Source organism: Hirundo rustica, chromosome 22 (assembly GCF_015227805.2).
Source record: "Hirundo rustica isolate bHirRus1 chromosome 22, bHirRus1.pri.v3, whole genome shotgun sequence".
Classification (NCBI taxonomy): Eukaryota; Metazoa; Chordata; class Aves; order Passeriformes; family Hirundinidae; genus Hirundo; species Hirundo rustica.
In genome coordinates this window covers 3,051,448-3,078,642 of record NC_053471.1, presented here as the reverse complement: position 1 = coordinate 3,078,642, position 27,195 = coordinate 3,051,448, and the positions used below count along the sequence as shown (strand labels likewise).

The 27,195-nt window shown below is 44.0% G+C and overlaps 5 protein-coding genes across 5 annotated transcripts in view; 1 reads left to right on the top strand and 4 right to left on the bottom strand.

The window, feature by feature from the left end:
* Positions 1 to 3,887: 3,887 nt before the first annotated feature.
* On the bottom strand, positions 3,888 to 7,664 carry LOC120762288 (arylacetamide deacetylase-like 4). Its single transcript, XM_040084542.1, has 4 exons — positions 7,503 to 7,664; positions 5,887 to 6,103; positions 5,632 to 5,695; positions 3,888 to 4,958 (listed from the first exon to the last, which is right to left on the bottom strand). The coding sequence occupies exons 1-4, from the start codon at positions 7,662 to 7,664 to the stop codon at positions 4,184 to 4,186; spliced, it is 1,218 nt and encodes a 405-aa protein (XP_039940476.1). The 3' UTR covers positions 3,888 to 4,183.
* Positions 7,665 to 9,047: 1,383 nt separating this feature from the next.
* On the bottom strand, positions 9,048 to 13,452 carry LOC120762267 (arylacetamide deacetylase-like 4). Its single transcript, XM_040084496.1, has 4 exons — positions 13,382 to 13,452; positions 11,825 to 12,041; positions 10,960 to 11,023; positions 9,048 to 10,039 (listed from the first exon to the last, which is right to left on the bottom strand). Exons 2-4 carry the CDS (start codon positions 12,021 to 12,023, stop codon positions 9,265 to 9,267), a joined length of 1,038 nt encoding a protein of 345 aa, XP_039940430.1. The 5' UTR covers positions 12,024 to 12,041; positions 13,382 to 13,452; the 3' UTR covers positions 9,048 to 9,264.
* A 1,936-nt stretch (positions 13,453 to 15,388) lies between these two features.
* Positions 15,389 to 19,867, bottom strand: LOC120762266 (arylacetamide deacetylase-like 3). The gene is made up of 4 exons (XM_040084495.1): positions 19,691 to 19,867; positions 17,350 to 17,566; positions 16,912 to 16,975; positions 15,389 to 16,163 (listed from the first exon to the last, which is right to left on the bottom strand). The coding sequence occupies exons 1-4, from the start codon at positions 19,865 to 19,867 to the stop codon at positions 15,389 to 15,391; spliced, it is 1,233 nt and encodes a 410-aa protein (XP_039940429.1).
* A 2,269-nt stretch (positions 19,868 to 22,136) lies between these two features.
* LOC120762446 (arylacetamide deacetylase-like 4) lies at positions 22,137 to 26,913 on the bottom strand. The gene is made up of 4 exons (XM_058423317.1): positions 26,731 to 26,913; positions 26,142 to 26,358; positions 23,228 to 23,291; positions 22,137 to 22,911 (listed from the first exon to the last, which is right to left on the bottom strand). The coding sequence occupies exons 1-4, from the start codon at positions 26,911 to 26,913 to the stop codon at positions 22,137 to 22,139; spliced, it is 1,239 nt and encodes a 412-aa protein (XP_058279300.1).
* The window catches only part of DHRS3 (dehydrogenase/reductase 3), a 64,233-nt gene continuing 61,233 nt past the window's right edge, over positions 24,196 to 27,195 (top strand). Inside the window, exon 1 of the mRNA XM_040084498.1 lies at positions 24,196 to 24,305. The gene's annotated coding sequence lies outside the window, so the exon portion shown is untranslated. The remainder of the gene's footprint in view (positions 24,306 to 27,195) is intronic.

The window sequence follows — 27,195 nt, the reverse complement described above, 5'->3', positions numbered from 1 at the left end:
TCTCCCCATGTAAAGCCAAGGGTAATCAAGGTCTGCCTGCTCCCTGCACCGCGAGGAACCTTGCTTCACCTTGTCCTTGGACGTGCAGAGGTTTCAGACATGCTGTGGAATAACACAAGGTTCTTTTCTGCTCTTTCTTCAAAGAAACACATAGGAAGCTGTGTAAAAATAATAATAATTTAAAAACAACAGAGGGCAAGGCAATTAGGAGTTTTATTTCAAGTTCTAGCCCACTTGTTCTATGTTTTGGCTTGGCTGGTTTTTTTCGCTGCAACTATTTATTGACTAAAAACCAAGGGATGAAAATTTGTTTTCAGTGATTTAAGGTCTTCTGAAATAGTGCTGACCACCCACAGGTCAGGATGTGACCCAGCAACTTGTTCTAACTGGTCTAAAGCCATGTGCCTGTATAACCTAATTCTCATTCCTTCTGCATGGAGCAGCTCCCACAAGCTCCAAGCTATATTAAGCAGCGCTTAAGATCACCCTAAGCAGTTTACACAGGGGCATCCCCGGCTCCTCTGGCTCTCACCAGTTGTCTGACAGTTTGCAGATATTCTGTGCCTCTTCAAAGTCCAGGACTCTACCAACATTTTGGGGAGGATATCCCTGATCTGAGAGGTCATGAGTTTTAGGCGGTTGTGTTAGCTGACAAGCAGCAAAAGCAGAAATTGTTGTGTTTTCACAGGAAATGGGGCAGATACTGGACATCACCCAACTTCTTTCTAGTGCAGTTTTTCGTCAGGTCTTCAAGATGGCCATAAGACAGTGTGTTATTCTGAAACAAGATTAAATGTTAGAAATTATATAATTAAATTCTTGGTTGGGGTGTTTTTACCCCACAGTTGTCATAGGGAATGTTTGTACTATTTTGACAGCAGACTAAGGACAAAATGGATCTTTTTGTTCTCAGGACACGTGTATCCACCTTCTGGCTGGAAGAGAAAATCACTGTTGGACACTGACAGATGCAGGCATGTTGTCAATCAGGAGTCCTGATTCTTCAGAGCCTCTCTGGTAGATAGTTGAAAAGTTGGCCCAGGTAAGCTTTTACTTAAAAATTCAGAAAGATAGTAATACTCCATGAATTCTCCTGCTGGTTGTATCCCATAGCTCTCCTTGTTTTCAGCTGATATTGGATAAGGAAGAGAAATCTGTTCATTGCCACTCTCCTTCCATGCATCCTGTGGTGAATAAGGATTGTTGTATGAATAACATTTCCACTTTATTAATCAAAAACATAAGGTATTGACTGGTAACAAAGTAGCCAAAAGTCACCACAAGATCCATTTCCAGAATTTAAATGGAAGGAGGATCCTGTCTCTAAATCTATATATTGACCAATGCACCATGTTCCATTTCATTGAATCAACAATGCCAAGAACTACCAAGAATGGGGAAATCTGATTTCTCAGGAATCCAGGCCAACTTGCACTCCAGCTGCAGAGGGGAGGCAGCACACGTTGTAACTGAGTCCATTGCAGTTCTCAGCACACTCTGACACTAAATTTTGGCTTCTTGCTTCTTGTGATGGATGAGAAGTGCTGCGGTGGCAGGCCCCGAAATGAGATGCACATGATGCTGTTGTGCACAGCAATCAGATGGCTCAGTGTGGTTTTCAGTCAGACTGTATTCTTCCCACTGATACCACACACCTTTGGCAGTCTCTGTGTTACTTATAATTTAATCCCCGAAAATAAGGGCATTTGCATTTCAAGCGAATTTCCATTTAACTTAAGCAACTGCATCTGTATGTCATGAGATCCGATCAGTCTGATTTCAACACTTGCATCATGGATTTGCAGACACATTTAAGAAGGCTGAAAATGAGAAGCTGATTGCCTTGTGCTGCTTAAGGGTTTCATGCAGCAGCATTGCATATCCAGCCTTCCAGGTGCCTGTCTAGAGAATGGTAACAACATCTGGGGGTGGAGAGGCACCTTGGTGTAAGGGACGTTCTAGCAGATGATGCTTGTGGGAAAAGTATTGTAAAAGACCTGGGCCCTATTTAAGTGCAGTTTGTTTGTATCAATTGGAGGTGTGCTGATTAAAATAATCCTATTTTACCAGCAAGCTGCTATTAGAGCCCAGGGGATTCCCTGAAGACACAATACCCAGTCCCAGGTGGGAGTAACACACGAGTTTTCATCACGTGCCCTGGTCACTCCCAAGGCACAGACTGGGAGACACCCAGGGAGTCCCAAGCAGCGCATGAAGGTTGCCTGCCTCGGGAAGGATTCCCACTGGAATCCAACCTGCAGGGGAGCTCTGGGGCCTTTGAATGGCTACAGAGCAACTGTACCTTCCTTTACACATACAGCTGTTGAAGGATATATAAAATAGGATTTAAGTATTAGTCACAGATCATTGCTGCCTGGAATGTTGGCACACGCAGCCCCACATTGGAGTTTTCTGTTCCTTACCTCAGATTTCCCCATCGTGGTTCTCCTTAGTGTTTGGTCTGTGAGCTGGGCAGCAGATGAGGCTGTTCTTATGAGATGCTGCTGAGTTTGTAAATGTGAGAGATACACAACACTCATCACTGCTGAGGCAGCCCAGTAATCACAGCAGCTCTGTCCCAGTGCTCCTTTCTTCATCTACACAAGTGCTTTTGGGGGAAGAAGTCTCTGTTCTTTGCCTCAGCTGGCAAAGTCAACTGGTAAAATCAGCCACTGTAAAACTTTGGATTGGCTCCAAACAAAAGACACTGTATTGCACTTGAAAAATTATCTGTGCTTTGGTTAATTTGGTTAAACACCTTCACCTGCCATGGGAACTAGCATCTGAAAAAGATCAGTGAACCATTTCTCCCCCCGTTTGTTCCATTTCTGCTGCAGCAGACTGCAACACAGTCTGGGCATTTGGTTCCAGCAAAAAAAAAAATCTAAAGGAAGCAATTTTAGCAGAGTCAGGAGGATGTGCTTGAATAGCTCTAGTATCGAACCTAACTGGCATGTTTTGACAAAGTTAAAAGTGTAATGACAAAATTTTGCAGAGCTTTTAAGCAGGGCATAAAATCTATTGAGCAGCTCTGCTAGCAAATGAGACCAATATCCAGATTATTAAAGATCCTCCAAGTCATAAGTATTAAATTCTGGAAGGATTGGTGAAGTCTCTCTTGCATGATGTTGGTAAATATTATTGTCTATAATGCTGTATATTTGAGTGTAAATGCTACAGCAGCCACAAGTGACTGCCCTAAGTGCCATTTTTAATTGGCCAATATTACATCCAGTGTGAACCTCCCAGTGCAGCCTGTGCTTGGGCATTGCTTCTGCCCTGGCTTACAGAGAGGAAGAGCAGGTCATAGAGAGAATGAATGAATACAGCCCAAGAAAGGTGCTTATCCTTCTCCCTCTTATTCTTGTGAGGTGAGGCTGGACTCCAGCTGACAGCTATAGCCCTGTACTGCCCCCACAGCACAGACCTGCTTTGTTCCTGCCCTCACCTTCCTGACCTTCTCCTTCTTTCTCTCCTGATCTTTCCCCTTTCCTCTTCTCCACTCAGTTTCCAACAAGAGCTGTAGTAGAGTATTTGGGTCAATTTTTCACCAATCCTGCCCATCTTTTTGTGATGCAATCGTATGTTTGCCCCACCAGCACTCCCCTCCCTGGTGCACAGAACTGCCCTTCAAGTTATGTGGGTGAAACATTACGCAGTAGTCCAGTGCTAAAACTGGGGTAGAAAAGGGCTCCAGTCGTGCCTGTGTGCTGAGAAATACGGGTGATGTCGTTTGTTCATTGTGCCCACAGTGACAGAGATCACGTCTGACACAGCATCGTATTTCCTTATTTTCACCGTATTTATTATTTTATTGTCAGTGGCTCATAACCCACTAATGTCAGCTGGGTTTTATTCTCACACCAGACACACCTGCTAACACACAGTTTCTCTTCACTCAGATATATTTTATTTTAAAGAACTGGAACAAACCAGGACGTCTGTTCAAAGAGCTGTTTGCTACTAACAGAGCTAAAGACAAGGGCTTGCAGCATGGTACAAGCTTGTGTAAGGTTTGCATATTCCATGTTCCAACAAACAGCTGGAATTAGGTTCTGATGAGCTTTGTTTATCACTGTTAATGGCTGCCCCTGATTCACTACCACAACCTGATATTAAATATCCTAAAAAGATATTTTCCTAGGTTGAAGTATGAACAGACTCATGGAATCTAAGATGTTTACTATAAGCTTTTTAGGAAGTTAACAACACTGTCCAATCCCTTTTTCCCAGATGGAAATGACACACCACAATAATCATACAAGCTTATGATTCCATGGAATCCATCTTCAAGGTGGTACCAGGTCACTGGAACCCCGTTGTCCTCCAGCCTCTTCTTGTACAACAAGCCATCGTCCCGCAGCACGTCGTACTCGCAGGTCAGGATGAAAGATTCTGGCAGCTGGTGAACAACAGAGTCTTCAGCCAACAGCGGGCACAGGTTGGGCTCACAGAATCTCTTCACTGTCTCATAAACTTCAGCTATAAAATCAGTGGGCCTAAATGGCTTCACACCTCTGACCTTAAATTCCTCAGGGATGTTGTCTGGACTCACCCACTTCCTATACTTCAGCCTCATGTCTGGAGGAATATGAGAGCCCTCCAAGACCTCTTGCATGTGCAGTGCATCCCCATTGAGGTACAGCAAAGCAAAGAAAGCAGCACGTTCCCGGAATAGCAGAGGGACTCCCCGATTCTGTTGGTAGGATGGTAAATTGAAGTCCAGAGCCTGAAGGCCTGGGTAGATGAGGATCTGAGCACGGAGCCTGGGGAGGTCTGACCTGCCTGCCAGGGTCTGGCTCACAGCAGCTGCCAGGTTGCCCCCAGCACTGTCCCCGCAGACAGTGACGCGGGCGGGATCCACGGCGTAGTGCTGCAGGTGCTGCAGGAAGTGCTGCGTGGCGCTCAGACAGTCCTCGTACGCAGCGGGGTATTTGTGCTCGGGGGCTAAACGGTACCTGGGACACGGAGACAAGAGGAAGGAAATGTCAGTAGCAGTAACCAAGAAATGGTCTCGTATGCTGTTCTTCAGCCCTATCATTTTGGGGTGCTTTGGCTCTAGGTCAGGACCTTCGGTGCCTCCAAACAGCTGCTCCTCTCTTTGGGATTGCAGACAAACTGTAAATGATGAGTTCAGTCACAAGGATTCACTGAAGTAGGATTGTCTCTGATTAATGATCTGAACAAGGAATTGTACAATTCTTAGTGATAGTGAAAACCCCCTCTGTACTCCTGACAAGATTATTTAATAATTTTGTGGCTCTGCTTCCTATGTGCAAAATGGGAGTATTTCAGTGTGATTATTTTCTTTTCCCATAGCTCCCAATTTCTTGGAGCATCTTATTACATGTCCGTATGTTCTGCACAAGGAAGACTTTTTTCACCTAAGTTTTTAACTGGCTTTTATAGTGTGCCAAATATTTCCATTTATATCTTTTAAGAATATCTCTGGTCATGAACAACTAAGGGCTGCGAAATCTCTGTAATCACTATTTTTCTCTTTATGGACTTGGCTGAATCCCATAGAAATTCCTGCGCCAAAAAAGAACACCTCCAACACCAGCGCAGCTCTGCTGTGGTCCCACAGCAACAATAACCTCCCAACTACAGAACTGGGTAGTGTTCACTTACTGCACAGACACTACCACTGAGTCACTCTCCCTGGAGAGGTAGCGACACACCTTTTCATAGGTATCTGCAAAAGAAATATTGTTGTTAGTGCTTCGCTGTTGCCCTCAGCTTTGAGACAGCCTAAGGAATGTCCATTCCAGAAAGGCTTCAGACTTCATCCCCAATCACATGCTGAAACCACATCTTATTTCAGACTTGAAAAAAGATGAGAATATTCTTTCTACACTACCACAGTTCCTCCAGGAAGTATCTTACCAAGGCTTCCGAATACCCAGCCTCCTCCATGAAAGAAGAGGATGCCTCTCCTTGGTCCATCCGAGGTAGCTTTAGGCTGATAAACCCTCACAGGTACTTTGTTAAACTGCACATCCTGGATAAAGAGCTTTGGATCCAACCCTAGTTTCCGTCCCTGTCGCACGTATCGGCCAAAAGTGATTTGGCTGCAAAGCCCAGTCTTCTCCAAAATCCTTCCCTGTTAAAGGTAAAAGACATTAGGGCATCTTTAAAAGTCTGGAGTCAGCCAGGGTATAAAAACTCTGCATTGCACTTACATCAAACTTATTTGGGGAAAATTTTAAAGAAACACAGAACTCTGATTTGGAAACGAAACAATTTTCCCAAGTTCTCACACCCTGCAGTCTGTAGAAAAATTTACTTGCACTACTCAAATCCAATGTCACATCAGAAATTTTATAAAGGTCAGCCAAACTGGTTGTTTTGGAGTACATATTTTAATCATCTGCATTATCCTGCACACATATGTGTAATTCTTGTTTCATTTATACTTGATAACAACAACGAAATACCATATGTAGAAACAATTCTTCATTGCTGAAACTAATATTCATGAATTAGACTCAGCGAATTTGCAAATCTAAAGTGCCGAGCTGTGTTGTGCAAGTTAGTTACCGCTTTTTATTCGCACAACAGATCTACTGAGCATAATGAAGTTGCATCCCTTCCCAATGCTCTTGCAAGCTAGAATATAAATCTGACATAGTAAGTGAAGAAACAAGAAGCTGGGAACCAGTTATCGTTCACTGGCTGACCAATATCCCTCTTTTTAATGCCCAGTGAGTCTGTCTTGTCACCTGCTAGTGGGTTTCAGGATTGCTGGGCAGCTTTGTCAGTAAATTTAATTTAAAGAGGATGCAAACGGTTTGAGAATCTGTGCAAAGAAAACAAAGTCTGTGTGATAGTAGGGGTAATGCTTGCGGCTCAAGGAGTGACAAACCAGAAGATTTTAAGAAATTCAAAGACAGCAAGTAACAGAGGCAGAGCTGAGGAGGGCTCTAATGCCCTTTATGCAACGCCGCCAAAGGGAGTCCAAGGATTAAGTAAAGCAGCCCTAACCGGATTGCGTGCCATAAATGTCAGCCGCAGCAGGAGCTGCTGAAGGGCTGCAGCTTTCCTTGTTCAAGGTGATTTCGCCTGAAGATGCGGGCAGTTATCAGGCGAAACACCGGCCCAGCCCCGAACTGGGGACTGCCATCAACCAGTCGCAATCTCCGCTAACACGCCCCAGGCACCTTCCTGAACCGGGATCGGGCTTTGCCCGCGACATGGGCCGCGCTCCCCGCAGCAGCCCGGCCGGGGGGTGCCCGGGGCAGTGTCCGCACCAGGGTGTCCGGGACAGCATCCCCCACCGGGGGACAGCGGGGGCAGTGTCCGGATCGGGGGGTAACCGGGGGGTTACACAGGGAGGGGATCGAGGGTGCTGCCCGCATCCCCTCCCCGCGATGCGGCACCTGCAGCATCCCACGGGGGACAGCGGGGACACGCGGATCCCGCCGCCGGCTGCCCGCGTTTGTACAACCGCCGCCACCCGCCCCGCGGCTCCCCCCGAACGCCCGCTCGCCCCCCGCACTCACCAGCGCGGCGGTGCCGAGCAGCACGGTCAGCACCAGGCGCAGCTTGGCCGGCTGGTTCACCCCGGGCGGGATGTCGTAGCCGGGCAGGCCGAGCAGCACGGCGGCCGCCGCCAGCGCCGCCAGGGGCAGGAGCAGCAGCAGCAGCGCGGGCAGCAGCGCCATGGCCCGGCCGCGGGCCCGCGGGGCTCCCCCGGCAGCGCTGGGCAGAGCCGCGGCCCCGTCACGGGCCGAGTGCGGCCGCTCCGCAAAGCCGGCGCAGGGGTCATGGTGCGGGCGGCCGGGGGGAGCCGCGCGGAGCGGCCGGAGGTGTCGGCCGGGTAATCTCGGTTCAAGGAGGCCCGGCGTGACCTGCGCGCGGTACCGGGGAACGGCCGGGCCCGGCGCCGCCTCCCGCCGCCCCGGCGCTGGCACGGCCCCCCGGCTCCGCCGCTCTCTGCGGACGGTAAGGCAAGGGCTGGCCGCCCGTGCTCAGTGAAGGGCTGCCCTTGCGCAGGGAAACCTAAGGGAAGTCAGGATTTTTTTTTTTTTTTTTAAATTTTATTTATTTATTTATTTATTTATTCTCTTTCCGGAGGATTTCCTTAGGACGAGGAGCAATGGGCATGAACTAAAATGCAAGTTTCACCTCAACATGCAGAATTTCTTTACATTGAGGGTGACAGAGCACTGGGACAGTGCCCACGGAGGGTGTGGAGTTTCCCTCTCTGGAAACATTCCAAGCACATCTGGATGTCTTCCTGCGTCGCCTGCTCCAGGTGACCCTGTCTTGGTGGGGAATTGCACTGGATGATCTCCGGAGATCACTCCCAACCCTAGCAATTCGGTGATTTCCATGTCCTCAGCCTGGCCGTTCTGAGTGTGCTCACTGCTCTTCTTGCTTTCATCAGCAGGGTGTAATGAAGCATCATGTAAGGGAAAGCACTGTCTCATCCTGTAAATAAAACTCAAGCCACGGAGAAAGCACAAATTGACAGAATCACAGCACAGATTCTGCAAAAATTAATATTGGGGGACACCCTTTGGAAGAACATGAAAACATTTTGCTTCATATTTTCTCTTTTAGCTGTACCTTTCAGTACACACACACCGAGAGCCCAGGTCACTGATCCTTCCTGCCTTTCTAAAATCTGATGTCAGCATTTCCTCTCAGCACTATATCCTGCCCTCAGTGGGCAGAGTGGAGACTTTCCAAAGTTAAAAAGGATTTTGTAGAGGTACAAATTCAAGATCAGAGCAGCCCTTACTTGTCTCCAGCTAAGTGTCCTGCATCAACTCTGGCCTTGCACTGCTGCTTTTTCAGGCTTGGAATATTGGCTTAATCTCCTCACCAAGATCTTGTTCTCTGCCTGTTTGTCCAGAGTTTTCCCTCCAGCTCACCATCTACCTAGCTTACACTTTTTAGCTAAATTAAGTCATGCTTTGGAGCTTATCAAATGGACATCACAAATAACTTTGTTGTAGTGAACATTTAATCCAAATCATTCCACATAGATTATTTGTATAGAAGTAAATAATTTAGCAATTAAAGACAAGGAATAAATCGGATACAAATTTGAAAAAAACCCACAGCACATAGAAAAATTGTGATGATTGAACTGTCAGGAGTCTCACAAGGAAAAGGTCTGTGTTAATTTGAAGTTCATGGATATCAGAATTTCTATTTTACACATCAAAAGGTGTTGCATTCTTGCTGACCAGCACTACCTGAGGTGTGAGACCCTAAGTAGAGACATTAGTGGGAGAAGCATAATGAGAGTTCTTTCTACAGGCCTTTTATAAATGCAACAACACTGTCCAATCCCCTTTTCCCAGATGGAAATGACAAGCCACAATAATCAAATAGGTTTATGATTCCATGGAATCCATCTTCAAGGTGGCACCAGGTCACTGGAACCCCGTTGTCCTCCAGCCTCTTCTTGTACAACAAGCCATCGTCCCGCAGCACGTCGTACTCACAGGTCAGGATGAAAGATTCTGGCAGCCGCTGAATAATTGCATCTTCGGCGAACAGCGGGCACAGGGTGGGCTCACAGAATCTCTTCACTCTCTCAAAAACTCCAGGCTTGAATTCACAGGGCTTGTGTGGTTTGTAGCCTCTGACCTTAAATTCCTCAGGGATGTTGTCTGGATTCACCCACTTCCTACACTTCAGCCTCATGTCTGGAGGAATATGAGAGCCCTCCAAGACCTCTTCCAGATTTGATGTGTCGCCTTGTACATACTGCAAAGAATAGAAAACAGCACGTTCCCGGAATAGCAGAGGGACTCCCCGATTCTGTTGGTAGGATGGTAAATTGAAGTCCAGAGCCTGAAGGCCTGGGTAGATGAGGATCTGAGCACGGAGCCTGGGGAGGTCTGACCTGCCTGCCAGGGTCTGGCTCACAGCAGCTGCCAGGTTGCCCCCAGCACTGTCCCCGCAGACAGTGACGCGGGCGGGATCCACGGCGTAGTGCTGCAGGTGCTGCAGGAAGTGCTGCGTGGCGCTCAGACAGTCTTCGTACGCAGCGGGGTATTTGTGCTCGGGGGCTAAACGGTACCTGGGACACGGAGACAGCAAAAGTAACAGAAGGAAATGTCTTAAGTGTGAATACCAAATTTCTACAGCATCCTGCTTTTCCCTGTGTTGGGGTAATTTTTCCCTCAGGAAAAAAACTCCATGAAGGTATTTTTATATACTAAACAGGTATTTGTCCAATGAGTCATCACAGAGAAGTGATAGCCATAGGACAGGGCTGCAAGGACATAGCATATTTGGGGTATTCCGAGAGCTGCCCTGATCACAAATTAAGTGATGCAACTTCATTTTCTTTTTCTGGTGTAGACTGCATCTGACTTGCGGATTAAGTATCAATCAATTAAGTATTAAGTATCAATATTTAATCAATCTGCGCCTCACCTTTACTTAGGATATTTAATTTTTAGGATGATTTATTCTTTATTTAAATAACTGTGACTGTTATATTTCTCAGTATTTCTAGTATTAGTAGTACTAATTAGTAATATTATTACTAACTAGCATTTGATTCTTACTGTTAGAAAGCTCCTTGAAGTTCACAAGGTAATTACACCTATTTCAATGGATCACTGAATCATCACCATCCAAGTTGGTTTATTAGTAATTTCTCAGCACAGTGGAACTCTCCTCTGGAAGGCATTTCTTAGTTTTGTGTGGTGCCAGCATAGCTGTATGTTGGGAGACCCATGGAGCTTACTGTGGGCCATGTCTGCACTGTTAGCTGATGGAGCAGGGAGAGAAATTAAAACAGCCCCCTTGAAATTCTGTCTGGACACCTGGGATCCTGGGAAAATCGTAGAAAATGCTGAGCTGGAAGGGATCCATGAGGATCATGGAGCCCAGCTCCTGAAAAGCAACATTCCCCTCTGCTGTGCATCTCTGCAGTGCTGAGAAGCAACAAGAGGCAAGAAGGCTCCTCTGGGGCAGCCGCTGGTCACTCACCCCACGGACACCACCAGCGAGTCGCTTTCCTGGGCAATGTACTGGCAGATCCTTTCATGGGAATCTGAAACACATGGAAGGATGTTTTGCTGTCCACAAACCATCCAGCTCCCTTCATCCCTCTCCCCTCTCCCCCTGCCCACCACCTCCTTTTGCGCTGCTGGAAAGTCCTAATTAATTTCTAATTAATTTTTAATTAATTGTTTTAATTAATCACAACCAGTATATTAATTATAAACAGTGTGCTAGTTTTAAATCACTTTTAGGCAGCATGCAGCTAACTTTCTTTACACAGACTGCTATTGTTGACTTGATTGGGAAAATCACCGAAACTTTTAAATGTTTTGCCAAACTAACCCTGATATGCTTCAAAGAACAAGGCCTGGGAGAGGGGGGTGTATTGTTGAAATTGGATACAAGAAGGGCAGAATTTACAGACTACAAGGACATTTTGCAGAAACCAGAATAGAAAGAAGCAGCTAACAAAAGACTCATTACGTGTATGTCGGAAAGCCCCTACCAGAGGAAAGATAATACTAAATGCTAAATAGTAAATAGTAAATACTAAATGCTAAATACTAATTACTAAATACTAAATAAAGTACTAAATAAATAAAATAAATACTAAATAAATACTAAACAAATACTAAATACTAAATAAATACAAAAAATACTAAAGAGGATAGAATACAAATTTACGAAAGAGGATCAAGTAATTTAGAACCAACGGGCACTAATTTCTTCGTTTGCTAAAAAGTATATAAACAGGTGAAAAAGTTTTATATCGCCGTCTGTGCGGAGCCCGGAATTGGTGCCGGGTGGCCACGGCTAAAGCAACGCCCGCAGAGCCGGGCCCGGGCCGTACCGAGGCTGCAGCAGATCCAGCCGCCGCCGTGGAACAGCAGCACGGCGGAGCGGGGCCGCGCGGGCGGTGCGCGGGGCCGGTACAGCCGCACGGGCACCCGCCCGAGCCGCGCGTCCTCCTGCCGCACCCCCGGCGCCGGGCCCGGCCTCCAGCCGGAGAACACGAGGCGCTTGACGGCCAGGCTGCTGCACAGCTCCATCTTCTCAAAAATCCTGCCCTGTTGGGAGAGGGAGGACAGACGGCCGGGGTGAGCTGAGGGGAGGCGGCGCGCGCGGAGAGCCCTGAGGGGGGACCGGGGGAGGGGGAACCGCGTGAGGGGTAACTGGTGAGGGGCGCCAGGAGAAGGGAAATTGGCGAGGGGAAAATGGTGAGGGGGCACCAAGAGAAGGGAAATTGGCGAGGGGAAAATGGTGAGGGGCAACTGGTGAGGGGAAATTGGTGAGGGGAAAATGGTGAGGGGAAATTGGTGAGGGGTAACTGGTGAGGGGCGCCAGGAGAAGGGCAATTGGCGAGGGGAAAATGGTGAGGGGCACCAAGAGAAGGGAAATTGGTGAGGGGCAACTGGTGAGGGGAAATTGGTGAGGGGAAAATGGTGAGGGGAAAATGGTGAGGGGCACCAAGAGAAGGGCAATTGGCGAGGGGAAAATGGTGAGGGGCACCAAGAGAAGGGCAGTTGGCGAGGGGAAAATGGTGAGGGGCAACTGGTGAGGGGAAATTGGTGAGGGGAAAATGGTGAGGGGTGCCAGGAGAAGGGCAGTTGGTGAGGGGAAAATGGTGAGGGGCACCAAGAGAAGGGAAATTGGCGAGGGGAAAATGGTGAGGGGGCACCAAGAGAAGGGAAATTGGCGAGGGGAAAATGGTGAGGGGCGCCAGGAGAAGGGCAATTGGTGAGGGGAAAATGGTGAGGGGCAGCTGGTGAGGGGCACCGAGAGAAGGGCAATTGGCGAGGGGAAAATGGTGAGGGGTGCCAGGAGGAGGAAAATTGGTGAGGGGAAAATGGTGAGGGGCAAATGGTGAGGGGCACCAGGAGAAGGGAGATTGGCGAGGGGCAAATGGTGAGAGGAAAATGGTGAGGGACACCAAGAGAAGGGAAATTGGCGAGGGGAAAATGGTGAGGGGCACCAAGAGAAGGGCAGTTGGCGAGGGGAAAATGGTGAGGGGCGCCAAGAGAAGGGAAAGTGGTGAGGGGCAAGTGGTGAGGGGCAAGTGGTGAGGGGAAATTGGCGAGGGGAAAATGGTGAGGGGAAATTGGCGAGGGGAAAATGGTGAGGGACGCCAGGAGAAGGGAAACTGGCGAGGGGAAAATGGTGAGGGGCAATTGGTGAGGGGAAATTGGCGAGGGGAAAATGGTGAGGGGCACCAAGAGAAGGGAAATTGGCGAGGGGAAAATGGTGAGGGGCAATTGGTGAGGGGCTCCAGGAGAAGGGAAATTGGCGAGGGGTAAATGGTGAGAGGAACATGGTGGGGGGCACCAGGAGAAGGGCAATTGGCAAAGGGTAACTGGTGAGGGGCACCTGGAGAAGGGCACCTGGTGAGGGGCTCTCATTGAAGGGGCACCTGGTGAGGGGCAATTGGTGACGGGGCTCCTGGTGAGTGAAAGCAGTTGGTAAAGGGTCATCTGGTGAGGGAAGCCTTTCCAGTGCTCCCAAGTGTCTCTCATTCCTCTGAGATTTCTGGGGTTTCTGTTTTTGTCTTCTTAAAAAGCATCCAGCCCCCCATTACTGGTACTTCTACCACCCAGCCTTCTGTGTTACTGGAAAACCCCAAGAGTGGCCTAAAAACATCATGTGTGCTCAGCTAAAGTGGAAGTCAAAGCAGTCTCACTTTTTATAAATATTTAATTTTAAATTTAATTAGGGAGGCTCAGCTGATAAAGCTTGGGCTCTTCTGGTTGACTTAATCCTTATGTAATAGGGAAAAATCTGACTGAGGTCTAACGGAAATGATTTTCCAAAAACTGTCCCCTCAAGTCAGTCCCCAGAAGAGAGAAGCCATCATTCAAGCCTTGATGGAGCTAGCAGGATTCTGGTATTTACACATACAATAAAATTAACATCTAACAAGATTTCTGGCAGAAGTCACAGTAGAGTTACTCACCAGAGTAGATGTAACAATCAAAACAGCAACAATAAGTCGAAGTTTTCCAGGGTTGCTCACTCCAGGAGGGATGCTGCAATTGGCATACTCAGTTTGAATTGTTCTTATGATTGCTGATATGAATGAAGCAAAAAAAATCACCAGCAGTATCGCTGGCAGTAGATAAAAAAATGCCATTTCGCATATCCAGAGGTGATGTATCTTCACACCTATCTGTGATTTGGATTTTTCAGGTAACAGTAAGGCCTGGAGCAGTCCCAAGTTGCAAGAGATCTCTCAGGTGTTGCTCACTTTAAAGTCCTTGGAAATGTTGTGCAATGTGCCATCAGCTATCACATTGGAGAGGAGTCAATGTGTTTAATTTCCTGTTTATCTTTATGGTAATTGTGGGACTGATAAACGGTCTGGTATTGAATACGGAATTCTTGGATTGTGGATGATAACAGTGAGTGCTCAGAGACTGAAGCTGAGCCCTGAATGAAGTTCTATGACAGGAGGGTCAGAGAATGTGGAGATTAAATTATCCCTTGCAACTGATCTTCAGCCAGGACATCAGCTTCCTGCATTGTGGGCATGCTTTATGTAGTGTGGAATACATACCTTTAACAAGGACATTTAGAAAAGAAAATGGGAACAAGGGAGCGGTGGGGGGCAAAAGGTAAGTAACATGATCTGCAAAAGTGAATGTGTCAGTCCTGTTTTGTTGTTAGATTATTTGGGGCTTGAAGCAACCTGGGCAAGACCAGGTGTCCCTGCGCATGGCAGGGTGTTGGAATGAGATGAGCTTTGATGTTCTTTCCAACCCAAACCATTCTCATTCTAGGATGCTATTCAAGCACAAGTTTTTCAGTGTACCCGTATGTGTGATCAACATAAGAAAGCACGTAAAGCATTTTCTTAATTTTAATTTAATAAAAGCTGTTAATAGAGTATTTCTGTTGGGAACAGTTGCAGTTCTAAAAGTCAAGTTAACTAATGTGACTTCATTTTTTTGAGTATAAAATACTGGTTATCTTGCCAACAGACATCTTCAAATTGGGAATCTTAAACTCAGGTGCTACATGTAGCAGAGAGTACAAGCTGTGCATTATTGCACTCTAGTGTCAGTGTCTTTCTCCTTTGCCAAAACACACACTACTAGGAAGAATGAAATTGTCAACTGTAATTGAATAAAACAGGTCAGACCAGATGTTGGCTTAAAATTTTACTGCATCTTCTATATGTACTGAGAGAGCAGCACTTGTAGTTGACAAGTGTCTAGTCCAAACAGATTTTTAAAATAGGCAGACTGTGCATGGACTACTTCAAACAGCACTAAAAGAAACTTCTTGAAATGTCTTCTTTGGTGATCACACTGGCATAATAGCTTATTAACAAATTGTTCTATATGAAGTTCTTATGTGGAATTTAGAAGCATAAAAGACCACAGAAATCTGGTAGTTCTTACAGATAAAAATAAAAATGTTGCTATAAGCTTCTTAGAAAATTCACAATATTATCAAGTCCCCTTTTTCCAGCTGGAAATGACAACCAGTCACTATTAAATAGGTTTATGATTCCATGGAATCCATCTTCAAGGTGGCACCAGGTCACTGGAACCCCGTTGTCCTCCAGCCTCTTCTTGTACAACAAGCCATCGTCCCGCAGCACGTCGTACTCGCAGGTCAGGATGAAAGATTCTGGCAGCCGCTGAATAATTGCATCTTCAGCCAACAGCGGGCACAGGGTGGGCTCACAGAATCTCTTCACTCTCTCAAAAACTTCAGTTGTGCAGTCAAGTAGCACACGTGGTTTGTAGCCTCTGACCTTAAATTCCTCAGGGATGTTGTCTGGATCCACCCACTTCCTATACTTTAATTTAATATCTATAGGAATATGGGAACCTTCCAAGACCTCTTCCAGTTTTGTTGCATTTCCATTTAGATACTGCAACATGTAGAAAGCAGCACGCTCCCGAAATAGCAGAGGGACTCCCCGATTCTGTTGGTAGGATGGTAAATTGAAGTCCAGAGCCTGAAGGCCTGGGTAGATGAGGATCTGAGCACGGAGCCTGGGGAGGTCTGACCTGCCTGCCAGGGTCTGGCTCACAGCAGCTGCCAGGTTGCCCCCAGCACTGTCCCCGCAGACAGTGACGCGGGCGGGATCCACGGCGTAGTGCTGCAGGTGCTGCAGGAAGTGCTGCGTGGCGCTCAGACAGTCTTCGTACGCAGCGGGGTATTTGTGCTCGGGGGCTAAACGGTACCTGGGACACGGAGATAAATGTAAGAGAAGGAAACATGAGTTTTAAATGTATTGCTGAAGTCCTGGTTCCTGCAAGCAGGAATACCCCGATTTCTGCAGAATTTTCATTGTCTCCATAGGATTACCATCAATAAGATGTAGGTGGTGTGGATTATTTTGTTATGATATCATCTGTTTGTGATGTTTCTTAGGTCTTTAACAACACACGAGTACTCAGCTGCCAAATATACGTAGGTTTTATCAACAATCATTTAGTTACTTTCTGCTTCAGTTTTTCATGGCTCGGACACAAATGTCAATACTTCTGGTTTATATCTTTGTTACATAAAGTTATGTTACATATCCTCGTAATCTGAACCATTATGCCAGTATTTTGATAATGTATTAGCTTGTCATTCACACGGTTTCTCTAAGCATCAAGCAGGCTTTCCTTGAATCAGTGTTAAGGAGATCATATAGTTTACTATCTGTTTACAATCACTTTTGAGTTTGGAATTTGAAAATACTGATTCAAAACTTCATTTTCCAACTAGATATTCCAAAGTGTAATTTATGATCTAATCAAACAGTGAAAACGGCCCAAGTGAGTCTTTAGTCTCTCCAAGCAACAGTAGAATGAAGTTGTAAATCACATACTTGAGAATTCCCACAAAGACATTTCTCTGAGGAGGATTGTTGCTATGACTGGGGGAACAGGAGGTGATATTTACACTATAGGAAATAATCTCTCAAAATCAGCAAAGACTCACCCCACAGATACAACCACAGATTCACTTTCTCTGGCAATAAAGCGACACAGCTCTTCGTGGGTCTCTGAAAAGAGATTTGGTGGGGTTTGGGTTTAGGTTGGGGTGAATTTTTTCTCCAGAGATGTTATTTATTGGAGAAATCAAAGAATTGCAAGAAGGAAATGCTCTCTACTTTTTCTCTGCTGCTTCCTACAAAGCTCCTCAGTTCTTTTGTACCTCTTTATCCTCCTATTTGAGCATTTTTTCCTCTTGTAGCAGTGTCCTGTAAGAAAAATCACGTGTTCCACAGCAGATGCCTCCTTCTGGTAGCAAGAATTATGAGACTGAACCTGTGGTTATACTCAAAGACTGCAACTGCTACAAATCAAGAAAAAACCAACTTTATTATTTATGAAGTATATATTTCTTTAACTGAACTATTTCTGTTACATATCTTACCAAGACTTCCAAACACCCATCCTCCGCCATGAAAAAACATAACTCCTCTCCTTTGGCTGGCAGATAGAGTCTTAGGCTGGTAAATCCTTACAGGCACTTTCTCAAACCACAGATCCTCGATGAAGAGCTTTGGGTCCACCCCCAGAGTCTTTCTTCCTTGCATGTACCGCACAAAGCTCAGCTGGGTGCAGATGCCCATGTTTTCCAAAATCTTTCCCTGTTCAAAGGCAAAGAGAACAGAGAACTCACTTGACAGATCCTGTGCTTTCCAAAGGAAAGGAACTGTGGGGACAGGAAACTCACAGTGCCTAAGTCATGTATTTTTAGGGAAGCAAGAAACTAAGAGAGCAGTTGTACAGGTATAGGAGACAACTGAACAAGTAACAGCAGCATCAGGAGAGGTTATGAGAGAGTTACATGAAACAAAGCACACAACCCCAAACAGTGCAGCATTAACAGACTGGTGAAACAGACCCCTCTGCTTCCTCAGCGGGTCCTTTACCTGACATTGAAAGCAAGTTTGGTTTTCACTGGTTATTCTATCCTTCCCCCCCAGAAGATGTGAAAACGTAGAGAAAGGTGATCATTGTGGTGCTGATTTTCATGGTACAGACACTTGCCCAAAGTAGAGTTTGATAATTGCTTTCGATCCATCTCCTAAGTCTCATTGATGTATGCCATGTGCTGACAAGAAGATCCTGATGTATTTAGCAGGAATGAACTTCTGTTCATTCTCTGTGCCATAGGGATATTCATGCCAGGCACCAGAAAATGAATACAAATCAGAGTTAGTGCTCCAACATAACTTTGCCTAAATAAAAGAAAAGGCATAGGCTCTGTTTTGAAATGCATTGTTCAGCCATGCCAGTCAGTACTTCGGTCCTTAGGAATATTTGGATCAAGTTCAGAATACTCAGGATTCTGTTATGAATATTTCTTATTAGAGAGCCACATTTGCATGGATTGTCAGTAGTGTCATGACTCTAAATATATTTATCTACAAAAGGCCTTTTTTTAAGTGATTCCAGCTATTTATAATATTCTCCATGCCTGATCTTGAGGAAAGATTTCTTGAAGAAACTAAGACATTTTGCAATATACTGATTTTAATTTTTTACAGAAACTAGTCTCTGTGTGTCCAGTTGTATAGAAACACGATGAAATTATTTATTCTTTTGTATTTGCTATTTTCCAAGCAGGAATGGAACAATACCAAGAATATTTTAACTTTTACATTCAGCTTGTTTATTTTCTTTCACCCTATGTTGTTTACATTGCATACAATGCTGGTTTATGGTGGGCAGCGGATTGATGATTAAGAGAACTGGCTTTTCCAGCTGCTTAAGTGATGTAATCTCTTTCTAATTATAACTTCTGTGCAGCTAAAGTATGAGAATATATATCTAGAATTCTTTACTATGGTTGGCCACAATCTAGAATATTTCTGACAGAGAAATTTTTTCTTTGTTTTCCTTTTTGAATTTTAAATAGCTTCTATCTCTTTGCAGATATTCTGTTAAATTATTTTAGTGAATATAAGCACAACCTCTGTTATCTCCTGTCTAGCACCATGTCTCATCAGAGCCTCTCTACACCTATCATTACATAGAAATACCTGTGATTCAGTGATCTCCTCTGTCAGCAGGGCTCACCAGATGTTGAGTGAGCAGTGTTGCTTCTCTTGGAGACTAATTACCTTTCCACACTTTTAGAAGCTGCTTCACCTGGAGGAGTTGGGCTGGCCAGACCCCCTCATTCCCATCAGACAATCCTGCTTGGCTGCTGCAGGAGTTACATAAACATGCTTTGGGCAGAAGAATTCCTTCAGCTCCTCTTGGGCAACGTTACCTAATTTTGTCACTTGCATGACAAAAACTCATCCTTCCCAAGGCAAATTCTGAAATATTCAGCTTCTCACTTTATATTCAAGATAAATACAGAATTCTCATCCCCATGCCCAAGAAAAGCTTGAAAGCACGGTCCAGAGACATCTGGTATAGTCTGAACAAAGAATGGAAATACAAATGATCCAACATGGATAAACATTATAAATCAAATCATTGCTAGGTCAGCTCGAATCAGGGCGGAAGCACAGTCAGACTTTGACACACTTTTATTAGGGCAGCATTTATGTACTGCCTAAGCTAGAGCTGGGCAGGACTGGATTAGAGCAGCGCGGTGTCAGAAGTCTGGCAAAAGTTTCTTTAGCAACACTCAGCTCAATAAAACAAGCAGCATGACAGCAAAGCCCTGGTCTCCTCTCTGGAAGATAATTCTATTCTAAGTTTAAAATCTACAGGTTCACTCTTCTTCCCCCCAAAATCACACCAGATTCACTTACCACCACAGCTGTGCATATTAAAAGTATGTGAATGATTCGGAGCTTTGCAGGCTGATTCACTCCAGGAGGAATTTCTGAGTTGGTAAAATCAAAATTGATTGCCCCTATGACCAATAATATAAATCCAGCAAGAAAACCAGCTAAGAATAACACCAGCACTGTGAGTACAACTGCCATTATGCTGAACTGCAGTGATCTGACATGTCTTTGATTTGACTTTCCAGTATATATTTGTCTTGTTGCTTCCTGATTCTTTGTCTTCCTGTTCTTTGTTTGCTCCAGTAAAAGCCTCTCTCCTCCCTTTTACAAATACATTAGCAGGTATCTTTCCCTCCCCCACCTTCTTTTCCCCCCATTCCTGTTATTTCACAAATGATAAGTTGGTCAAAGTCCTTGATTTGTTAACAGATCTATGCCAGCAGCATTTTGGAATTTTTGCAAGAAACCAGTGCTTAGCTGAGAGAAGAGTGCTATGAATGAACTGCATTAGTATTAAATTAGTTGGAGGTGGAAAATGGACAGAGGGCATTTGTGTGCTTTGAGTTTGTGGCACTGTAAAACATCCATTGAAGAATTTCCCCAGGAGTGGGAACCTGCGTGTGATGATTGTCACTCAGAAGGGCCAAAGGGATTGTCACCAGTGCTCTTTGGAAAGGTGCACTTAGAAATTTCTGTCATTACCCAGATCTCAGTTCTTTTTAGTAATTGTGTTTTCTTCTAACAGAACATGCTTTAAAAAAGCCACAGGAGGTTGACTTTAGATTCATGACCTTGTTGCAGGTAACTTTCAATAACTGTATGCAACAAGTACAGCTGAGAATGACTTAAGATAACCAGTGATTAAAGAGTTCCAAATCAAACTGCTTTATCTTGTTCATGCTGAGGAGTGGGATTATGCTGATGTAGAGAAGGTGTACTTTAAATGATGCAAATTAATTTAATTGTGAATCTAAGTCTGCAACTCTTCAAACAACTAGGATGTCAGAACATTTAAATTGAAAATTCATAGGGGAAGAAATTAGGTAAAAATCTAACCTTATTAGGCAGCAATGTGGGGAGGTTGGTTTTTCTTTTTGTTTGTTTGTTTGGGGGTTTTTGTTTGTTTGTTGTTTTTGGTGGTTTGTTGTTGTTGTTGTTGTTGTAAAGTCAAATCATAAGTGATGGGGAGAAAGTACCACATCATTTTAGTTACAAAACTTTGTAAAAAATTAATTTCATATTGTTTCTCTAGTGAGAAGTTGAGTGTTTTTAATAGGGCACATGGTCATCATAAAATATTCTGAAGTAGAAGGAAGTCTTGTTTCAAAAATCAGCAAAAAAAACAGATTTGAAAAAAAATCCATCCAGCGGTGTTTGTGGACTTTCAGTTTGTGCTGTGTTTTCACAGTTATGTGGTCATATGCAGTTGTTTGTTAGGTTTATTACTGACCACAGCACGGATGTGACCAGGTAGAAGCAGCAGGACTGTGGTCTCTGCCTGCCTGTGTTGTGTTGTTCTTTCACCAGGGGGGTTCAGTCGGGTTTGTCAGTCAGTATGTCTTTAGCAAACGTAACTCTCACTCTTATAACAGAAATACTTGCAATGCTAGTTTTTATTTTTTGTTGTTGAAAGCATCACAGAATCACCATAGCATTACAGTGATAATACAGATAAAATTGTGCTTCTCTGCCTTCTTTACAAGTTTTTCAGAACTTTTTCAACACAGCAGAACAGGTAGCCTTGAGCATAAGATAATCTTGAAAGAAAAAAACAGTTATGGAAAAGTCTCACCTCTGCACTTCTTTGACATCCACACGCTCGCTGAGGTTCAGTTTGGTAATGAAGTTCCAAAGTGAAACATAATTTCTCAGATCCTAACAAAATCATACCCATGCTAGTTCCATTTTAGGATTTCTGCTCCGGCCAGGAGCCTTCCTTTTGATTTCCCTCTTTCTGGAGCAGTGTAGTCTTTGTACAGACTAACTCCAGAAACTAAATTCACGAGTGCAATTTCAGTATCTGGTGTAAGACTTCATAGGAGCTGAGTTCTCCATCTGATACCATCAACACCTCCTGTCTGTCACAAGGGCTAAAGCAGACTTTAGTTGCTGTCTTCAGCATTTCTGGGCTGTTGAAGAATCTTCAGGGAGATTCTTGTCTCCTGCTTTCAGTGTCTGCCAGCCATGCAAAGATACTGAAATTGCTATTGTGTTAGTGAAACAGATATGCTAGGTGCCTTGCCTTTTTCATGTCGGTTTTTTGATGTGTTTTTCTAATAATATTTTCTAGAATGGTGGCACTCCAAATAATCTTAACATTTCTTTGAAAATCACTACAGAAGCAGAAATCAGAAACTACAAAATGCAGTCAAAATCCAAACCATAAATCAAAGTGTTTATATTCCTTGCCAAGTATAAATTCATCAAAGATACTGCACGACTTACATCTTTCTTCTGAAAAATACTTCTATAAGCTGTTTATATAATTCACAACACTGTCCATTAACTTATTTCCAGATAAAAAGGAAAAAATCCCATAGCCAAAAAAGGCTAAAATTCCATGGAAGCCGTTCTTGCAATGATACCAGGTCACTTGAACACCATTGTCCTCTAGTCTCTTCTTGTATAACAGACCATCATCCCTCAACACATCAAACTCACAGGTCGCAATGTAGGACTCAGGGAGCTGGCAAATAATGGAATCTTCAGCTAAAAGTGGGGAAAATGTTATTGCTAAAATTTCTTTGATAGCTTCATGGACTTCAGGTTTATATGATGTGGGTTTTGGTGGTATGTAGCCTCTAATCTTAAATTCATCAGGAATAATGTCAGCACTTACCCATTTTTTATACTGATGTCTCATACTCTCAGGAACATGACAGTTTTGCAGAACGTCTTTCCAAACCGTGGGTTTTTTGTTAAGGTAACGAAAACAGAGGTAGATGATCATCTTCCGGGGCAACATGGGGACAAAAGCGTTCTGCTGGTAGGAGGGCAACTGGAAATCCAGCCCCTGGAGTCCTGGGTAAAGTAGGACCTGAGCACGTACTTTTGGCAGATCTCTATCATTCAGCAGTATTTGGCAAATAACTGTAGCAAAATTAGCTCCACAGCTGTCACCACTAATGATGATGAAACCAGGATCCACATGATACTTTTCTAAATTCCTCATGAAGTATAAGGTGGCATTGAGACAGTCAAAATATTGCCCTGGGTAGGGGTGTTCAGGAGCCAGACGGTACCTGAAATGTCAGAGACTGTGGTTATTGTCAGTGGAGTTACACAGGTTCAATTTGTGTTGTTTGCAGTTGCTGTGGTAGTCATGCAGGCTTTTTTTTTCTTTATTTTAAAGATTATATTTGAGTTTAACTAGCGTAGATTGGAAGACCAAACTAAATATGTTATAGCTATTTTAGAATACTTTGCCTATAAATGAAAGGTTTAAGTGAAAAATAGGGATGCAGTCTAATACAGTAAATATTTTCAGCATATTTTTCAGAAGCGTTTCAACTGAGAGCTGTATTCCCATAAATACTTCTATGGAAAAATAGCACTTACCCAACAGACACAACCACTGAGTTGCATTTTTTGGCCATATAGCGGCATACTCTTTCAAAGGCTCCTAGAGAGAAAGTTTATCAGAAATGATGATTTGAAAATCAAATATCCTTTTGAAATGAAAATATAGATCCCTAAACATATGCTATGTGGACGGCACTGCAACACGAGACTGATAAGGAACTCGTACTGTGGAATGTGGTCTTTACACATTAGCACATTTTCTGTTGGCCAGTGCCTCTCAGGGTATCACACAAGCATGTAAGGATAGTGATACTGGGGAAACGCAAAAATCTGCCTGGGGTGGTCTCACATCTCACCTGTGGTCAACAAAAGGAGTCTAAGGAGAGTGTAAGCTGAGGACAAACAGGAATAAGGAGCATACAGGAATCTGAGGCTCAGGGCACTCCTTTGAGACAGAAGCTGTCTTTATACCTAATGCCCGAGATTAGCATTTCTTCTGTGAATTATCCAAACCATTTCTTAAGCCCATGATTTTAACCTCAACCATAACAGCTTTATGCAAGGAGGAGTTCGCTCTCTTGCTAATAAAGGTGTGAAGAGCCATTTCTAGTTGCTTCTTTCATACCTGCCATTCACTGCTTCCACATGGTGACATTGACTCTTGTACGGTAAGAAATGGTGGATAAATCCTTCCCTGTTTAACTTCTCTTGCTTCTCATGATTTTGTAGTCACTTAGTGTATCTGTCTTTATGCATCTTTTGCAGCCTAAAGAGTCATAGTTCGTTCACATATTCTCTGTACCGACGCACTTTTCTCACCTAGGCAGCCTCTCCAAATCTTTCCATTATTGCTTTCATTGTTTTTGAGGGGTGGGAAACAGAAATATGAGCACTATACTATATTTAGTTACACCATGGATTTATTATAGTGGCATTAAAAAGTTTCTTGTTTACTTTTTCCTTTCCTACTAATAGTTGCTGGCATTTTGTTTGCTTTTTGACAGCTACTGTGCACTACGTCAACATTTTCAGGCAAGTTCCTGCCATAATCCCAAGACCTCCTTCCTGCAAGATCCTCCTGCTTCTGGTTGGAGTCCATTGCTTCATTTATAAGGTCAGAATGCTCTTTTCATCTGTTTGACTTTTCTACATGCCATTTCACCTGTCATTTTATTGTCTGATCCTCTGCTGTCATAAAGACATTCTGCAGTTTTTCAGCCATCCATTTGTGATCCTCAGAGGGATTAATACCACATCACTTTGCATCATCTTTTCTGTGTTTGAATAGATTGATTAGCACTGCTCCCAGTACAGATCTCCTTAAGAGAATCTCGCAGGAACTTCCCATAATCCGTCTTTTTCTGTCTTTCAATCAGCTCTAATAGAAATGAAAGACCTTCCTTCTTGTGTCATGGGTGTGTAAGCTCTTTAGGAGACTCTTCTGGAAATCAAAGTGCGTTTTAGCAACTCAGTCTCCTTCATTAATGTATTTGCTGACTTAAAAAACTGATAAAGAATGGGTTCAGATTAGATATTAGGAAGAAATTCTTCCCTGTGAGGGTTGTGAGGCCCTAGCACAGGATGCCCAGAGCAGCTGTGGCTGCCCTATCCCTGGAAATGTTCAAGGCCTGGTTGGACAGGGCTTGAGCAACCTGGAACAGTGGAAGGTGCCCATGGTGGGGGCTTGGAATGAGAATGAGACTTAAGGTCCCTTCCACCCAAACTATTCAACGATTCTAGGATTTGTGCAGTATGACAACCATTTGAGGAATAAGTAATATTTATCTGTCCACTGATTCTCTTCAGTGTAGCATCTGCTTATTTGCTGGTAGCAGACTTCAGGCTTCCTATGCTGGAGATTCCCAAAGGCCTTCTGAAAGCTTCTCATTGTGTTGATTGTTTTCCTGTTATCAAACACCAAAAGGAATTGAAGCCAAAGGCCAGACCCCACTCTCTGTGTAAGGTATGGCTGTTACATCAAGCCATGCCATATGACCAGGGACTCACTGTGCAACTTGTAGCATGTTTTTTCTTCCAATGAGAGGAATTCACCTGTCACTTAGATGTGCCTGCCCTCCCTGGAGTCCTCACTGCCACCCAGCCTAGCTCTAGACGTAAGCCTGACACTCCAGCCAGACTCCTGTGCTCTGAGTACAGCAGGGTGAGTTACCTGTGCCCCAGTGCAGAGGGGAACCCACAGCACAAGAATTATGTTGTGATACCTGCACGGTGCTGAAGGATGCCAGGAAACTCAAATCTGCCCAGTTTACTGCAGACCTACCCTTTGAAACAGTAAAGGATTCAAATCCCTCAAATTGCACTGACTGACCCCTGGAATGAAGTCCAGATTTCCATGTTAAAGGCCTTGGCTTGCCGAGAAAGTGTGCAGAGCCTTGGCTGCTCAGAAGGAGATCCGGAGCACTTGAGAAGCTGAACTCCCAGCTGATGAGACAAGGATTGTCTCCCTTTCTGGAAAAGAAATCAAGTATCCTGTGCCATGATGCCACAAGAATCAAACTTCCCTAAATTGCTCCTTCACTCCTTCATTATTTATATTTTCCTTCATTTGGATTCCTTGTTTGCATGAATGGGAATTTATTTACTCTTTTTTTTTTTTTTTTTTTTTTTTTTTTTTTTTTTTTTTTTTTTTAAATTCTTCCTTGGACCCATATTATATCTTTTATGTAAGATAGTGTAGTTTTAGCATCCCTCACTGAGAGCAGAGAGCAGGGTGAGGGATTTCTGGATCACAGGTCTCTTGCCCAAAGGAAGCAGAGATGCGACTCCCTTTAATATGAGACTATTCATTCCACAAATACTTTTCCAGTTTGCGTTGAGCAATGCCTGATGACACTGAGAAGGACAGGGTAGACATTGACTGACACATGCCTGAAGGCAAAAATAGAAAACTGGGATTTGACTTGAAAAATAAAACTTGCCCATTTCTTACTAATGCTCCCAAATGTGCCAGCGCCTCCATGAAAATACAGAATTCCTCTTCTTTTGCCAGTGGGTGGGCTTTTGGGCTGATAAATCCTCAAGGGTACCTCATCTACTGTGAGATCTTTGATAAGCAGTTTGGAATCTCTCCATGGGGGTATCCCATTGAGCATTAGTCGCAGTATGGTTAAATCATTGCAGATCCCCAGCTTCTCCAAAATCTTTCCCTGTCGAAAAGAATTTGGAAGAAGAGGAGTAATGTTGGCTTGTTACTGAACGGACAGCATTATTCTATGTACATGCAGTTCAATATGTACAGGATATATGTAGAAATTTGTTCTAAATTTTCATGTGAAACACTTTCCCAGCATAAAGTGACTGCAGTTTGACTGAAAAATCTAAAGAAGCTTTTACGATTAATCATACTAATTTTATTAGTTAATTTAACATGTTTTGGTTTAATATATCAATGCTTACAGGCTTCAGGAATGTGAATTCCTTTTTCTTTTTTTTTTTTCCCCCTTAAGCCATTTTCCTCCAGCTCCCAACTATTCTACCTAAGCAAAAATGAAATCCCCAGGTTAAGAAATTTCACTTACCCCGACCATGGTTGTAATCAGCAAGGAGTGGAAAAAACGAAGTTTTAGAGGTTGCTCAATTCCAGGTGGCAGTTCTGAGTTGAAAAAATCATATAATACAACTCCCCAGAACAGTGCTGGTATTAAAAAAGGAGAAATAAAAAACATTCCTATAATTGCTAAAGCTGTATAAACAGATGCCATTTCACTTCAATGGGAGTGAATGCTATAAAACCAAGGCTGGGTTAAGCCTTGTTTTCAAGTGAATCTAAGGTGTCTTCACAGGAGACTGAATGCTCAGTTCATATGCAGAAATTAAATGTTTATTAATGTTGCAATGCAATGTAATGCAATTTTCTCCACCCTTCTTTTGCTAATGATATTATTGGCAACACTTGTATGCGTTCTTTGTACCCTTTACAACAGGTGGGATTCAACCTGTATGGAAGTGATTAACACTATGAGCTCTTCACTAGCAAGGAGAAA

Bases quoted from the DNA above. Each gene is read 5' to 3' on its own strand.
- LOC120762288 (XM_040084542.1), bottom strand. From the start codon at position 7,664: ATGGCGCTGCTGCCCGCGCTGCTGCTGCTGCTCCTGCCCCTGGCGGCG. The intron at 5,696-5,886 runs GTAAGATACTTC...TTTCTTTTGCAG, and splicing joins CTGGGTATTCGGAAGCCTTG to ATACCTATGAAAAGGTGTGT. The intron at 4,959-5,631 runs GTAAGTGAACAC...TCCGTGTCCCAG, and splicing joins TCAGTGGTAGTGTCTGTGCA to GTACCGTTTAGCCCCCGAGC.
- LOC120762267 (XM_040084496.1), bottom strand. From the start codon at position 12,023: ATGGAGCTGTGCAGCAGCCTGGCCGTCAAGCGCCTCGTGTTCTCCGGC. The intron at 11,024-11,824 runs GTACGGCCCGGG...CATGTGTTTCAG, and splicing joins CTGGATCTGCTGCAGCCTCG to ATTCCCATGAAAGGATCTGC. The intron at 10,040-10,959 runs GTGAGTGACCAG...TCCGTGTCCCAG, and splicing joins TCGCTGGTGGTGTCCGTGGG to GTACCGTTTAGCCCCCGAGC.
- LOC120762266 (XM_040084495.1), bottom strand. From the start codon at position 19,867: ATGGCAGTTGTACTCACAGTGCTGGTGTTATTCTTAGCTGGTTTTCTT. The intron at 17,567-19,690 runs GTAAGTGAATCT...GCCTTTGAACAG, and splicing joins TAATATGCACAGCTGTGGTG to GGAAAGATTTTGGAAAACAT. The intron at 16,976-17,349 runs GTAAGATATGTA...ATCTCTTTTCAG, and splicing joins ATGGGTGTTTGGAAGTCTTG to AGACCCACGAAGAGCTGTGT.
- LOC120762446 (XM_058423317.1), bottom strand. From the start codon at position 26,913: ATGGCATCTGTTTATACAGCTTTAGCAATTATAGGAATGTTTTTTATT. The intron at 26,359-26,730 runs GTAAGTGAAATT...TCTTTTCGACAG, and splicing joins TGATTACAACCATGGTCGGG to GGAAAGATTTTGGAGAAGCT. The intron at 22,912-23,227 runs GTAAGTGCTATT...CTGACATTTCAG, and splicing joins TCAGTGGTTGTGTCTGTTGG to GTACCGTCTGGCTCCTGAAC.